The 3,423-nt window shown below is 34.6% G+C and overlaps 1 protein-coding gene across 1 annotated transcript; it reads right to left on the bottom strand.

Annotated features, from left to right (window-relative positions):
* Window positions 1–356: 356 nt before the first annotated feature.
* Window positions 357–2,068, bottom strand: LOC132739427 (T-cell-specific guanine nucleotide triphosphate-binding protein 2-like). The gene is made up of 2 exons (XM_060727139.1): window positions 2,040–2,068; window positions 357–1,566 (listed from the first exon to the last, which is right to left on the bottom strand). Exons 1-2 carry the CDS (start codon window positions 2,066–2,068, stop codon window positions 357–359), a joined length of 1,239 nt encoding a protein of 412 aa, XP_060583122.1.
* Between the last annotated feature and the right edge of the window lie 1,355 nt (window positions 2,069–3,423).

The following is a 3,423-nucleotide window of genomic DNA, read 5'->3' as shown; positions in this document are numbered from 1 at the left end:
TCTTAGAAAATAAAACATTTTTAGGTATTCAGCAAGTGCCTTTCACCTTTTTGGAGACCTTCTTACTTTAAAAATATATATGAACTCATGAAAAAAAAAAAAAAAAAAAAAAAAAAAAAAAAAACAACAAAAAAAAACACTTAACACATATAAATTCCGAGTAATAAGTTAAAAAGAAACCAAAAAAAAAAAAAAAAAAAAAAAAAAACAAACAAACAAAAAAAAACACAACCCCCCCCCCCAAAAAAAAAACCCACAAAAAACACACACACTCAACATCAAGGCTTATTTATTAAAAATAACAATCATTTGATCCAACAAATGGCTTTTGTTGAAGTCAAAACTTTATGAGTGCATTACTGTGAAGTAGCACCACTGATCATTGCTTTGACCCTTTTTTTATCATAGAACTGTTTGGATTGAGAGTGAAGCATATCAAGATTTTTCTGCAAAGCCATCTGACAAAATCCATACAGTAGAGTTTTCTCTTTGGACCAAGTGAAGTGATCAGCAAAGCGCTTCCATGTAGACATTTCGGCCCTAAGTGCTGTCGGCGATTTTATAGTCGTTCCAGGACCGTGTTCTGCCCCATCGACGACAAGACTGAACGATTTAATATCAAAATCGTTGATCGACAAAATTTCCTTATTCTCGGAAAGTGTTGAACCATCAACATTAAACTGCTTCAGGTAAAAGTTTATTTCACTTTGAAATTTTCTTCTCTGTTCATCTTTTTCTGAGCTTGTGGTTATACCAAGAGCAACTTGATGTATTCTTCCTTCAAGAACTCTTTTCTTCTCATCTATTACTTCTCCTGTTACTGCTGAGAGAGATAACGCAACAGCATCTTTCTTCAAACCCTCACATGATGCCAGCAATTCGTTGTTGAGTTTCCCGAAGTCATATTTCTCCGGAGCATAGTTGTCGATAAGGAACACCTTTGGGTTGTTTATACCACCCTTTTGAAGGTTCGCTTCTGCGTTTTGTTTCATGGATCGAAGAAGTGTATTTTCATTGTGATTTTTTGAAGTCCTTTTATCATTTGCAACATCAGCTTCGATATTTGTTCGAACAAAGAAAAATGTTTTCCCAGAATGTGTTATCTGTTTTGCAAGCCACATGTCATTTTCTGTAAATCTGGTCTTGCTTACTACTATGAAAAAGTCAAATCTTTCATAGCCAACTTGAGCTAAATAACTTTCTTTCGGAAAGTTAGGTGTTCCAACTCCAGGAAGGTCCCAAACAATAAAGCTCTTGTTATCTGGATGTTCGTATTGTGCGCAATTCTGTGTGGTTTCATCGACACCAACTGCAGCTGCACCGTCATCCAGAGCTGTCAAACCTCTTAATGTATTGATAAAAGATGATTTCCCAGAACCGGAATTCCCTGTGACTCCTGTATGTAGCGGATAACGTTGCCAGTCTTTTAAGTCATCACTTATAAATTTTTTCACGCCATCCATCCCTTTTTCGGTTAATTCATCTTTGTACCTAGCCGCCAGACCTTCTGTTTTCCTTGTTGTTTCCTCTACTTTCTGACTCGAACTTGCTTTTCCATACCACCACCTAAAATGCACATTTATATATTTATTATATACATATTGATATATTATGCATATTTTATTTATACATTTTAATTTGAAGATTCAGAGTAACAAACCAAAACTAAGTACAAATGTAAAATATCTATAATGAGCTGATAAATAAACATCCCTTAATAAGTAAAACAATAATTTTGCATAGCAAAAAGATTAATTAAACGCCCGAATAACTCAATAGGTAGAGCGCTGAAGATTAACGGCGACCCAGGTTCGATTCTTGGACGATGCATGCCACTTTTTGTGATTGATCATGTCTACAGCCATTCTCACTGTACCTCTGCTCTGACATGCAGAGAAATTATTCACTGCTTGACAGACTGTCAGGGTTCGCTGCAGCGGCTGAAAGTTGCTCAGATTTATTCAGCGTGTCAATCGCCGTGATCCGGAAGGTGAATAAGAAACAACATGACAAAAGAAAAGATTTATTCAAAAGCTTACCTTTTTAAGGCACTGAGTTTATCTGCCATGCTGAATCTGTCAAATAAATAACAAAAGGATGTCTTGTCAAGTAAGTGCATTTTTGAAAAGAATGTCTCAAAAGTTAAACATACTTATAAAGTAGATATGAATTACTGCTACTACGTGATAATTAGAGGGACATTCAGGCAAATTAATGGCAAAAATATTTAAATGATCTAATGTACCCAAAACACGCTAAAATGACATTTTTAAAGTCTAATCATAAATTTCTGTATAAATGCTATATATTTTGGATTTGAACCGTAGAGACATCTATATATATGTTGAAAATTTTTTGACGCCAACAGAATCACAAAGTAGTCGTAAAACAAGTCTGGAAGTTACAGTAAAAGATATTGTTGGTATTGCATGATTGAAACAAGTCTAAGTCATTCATTTGACTTGTTCTTAAATGTTTCCGGAGTAATAATCAATATCGCAACTATTGTGAAATCTTCAGGCTCTAACGTTGGTAAAGTTAGGAAACCACCATTTTATTCTTTAAAAAGAGAAAAGTTTTGTTCCTCTGTCTGCCTACTGAATTTATTTTGAGGACATTTACAGAATAATGAATGAAACATTCAAAAGAAAGAAATGGAAATTTTGCCTATGTCTCTCTTTAAAGGGGTAAATTAACACTAAATGGTAGTTTGAATTTGAGAACGAATGTGCGAAGGTAATAACTTTTAACAGTTTAAAGAAAAAGAAAGAATAAACAAGGGCCGGTCAAACAGGTGATGTTCCCCAATAAGTTTACCGTTGATATTTCTTGAAGTTTCTGGAGTTATGTCTCATACAAGGTTCAAAGTGTTAAATGAAAAAGGCAAATACAAATACATCAAAAGTAGGAAAGGCAAGGCAAGGCAGAGCAACGGTTTATTTTGCACTGCACTTATACCAAATGAGATCTATTTACCTACAATGACTTGTTGACATCTCTTGTAGCTTCAGAGTTATGTTCCGGACAAAGTTTAAATGTAAAAATGAAAAGGGGCTATTCCTCCAAAATTAGGCGAGTTACGGATCATATGCATTGCTTTTCTACTCAATGAGTTCTATCAACGTACTGAGCTTCTTGCTGATAACCTCTTGTGGGTCCAGTGTTATGTCGCGAACAAAGTGTAAAGATAAAAAAGGAAACAAAACTGCATCATTAGGGAAAAGCGGAGTTATGCACTGCACTTATACTCAATGAGATCTATATAAATCCTACATTTCTAACTTCAATAGTTCAGAGTTCTATCACGGTAGAAGTTCAAACTTTAACAATAAAAAGGCAAGAATTGTAAAATTAGGCATAGCAGTGTTACGATTCTTATGCCTTGCACCTCTACTCAATGAGATCTATTTATCTACTAAGTGT

The sequence above is a fragment of the Ruditapes philippinarum genome, unplaced genomic scaffold, assembly GCF_026571515.1.
Source record: "Ruditapes philippinarum isolate M1 unplaced genomic scaffold, ASM2657151v2 ctg8731_1_1_1_1, whole genome shotgun sequence".
Taxonomy (NCBI): domain Eukaryota; kingdom Metazoa; phylum Mollusca; class Bivalvia; order Venerida; family Veneridae; genus Ruditapes; species Ruditapes philippinarum.
This window is presented reverse-complemented; position numbering and strand designations above follow the sequence as displayed.

Excerpts from the sequence above, each read along its gene's own strand:
- LOC132739427 (XM_060727139.1), bottom strand. The coding sequence starts at position 2,068 with ATGGCAGATAAACTCAGTGCCTTAAAAAG. Across the intron at positions 1,567-2,039 it reads AAACTCAGTGCCTTAAAAAG|GTGGTGGTATGGAAAAGCAA; the intron begins GTAAGCTTTTGA and ends TGTGCATTTTAG.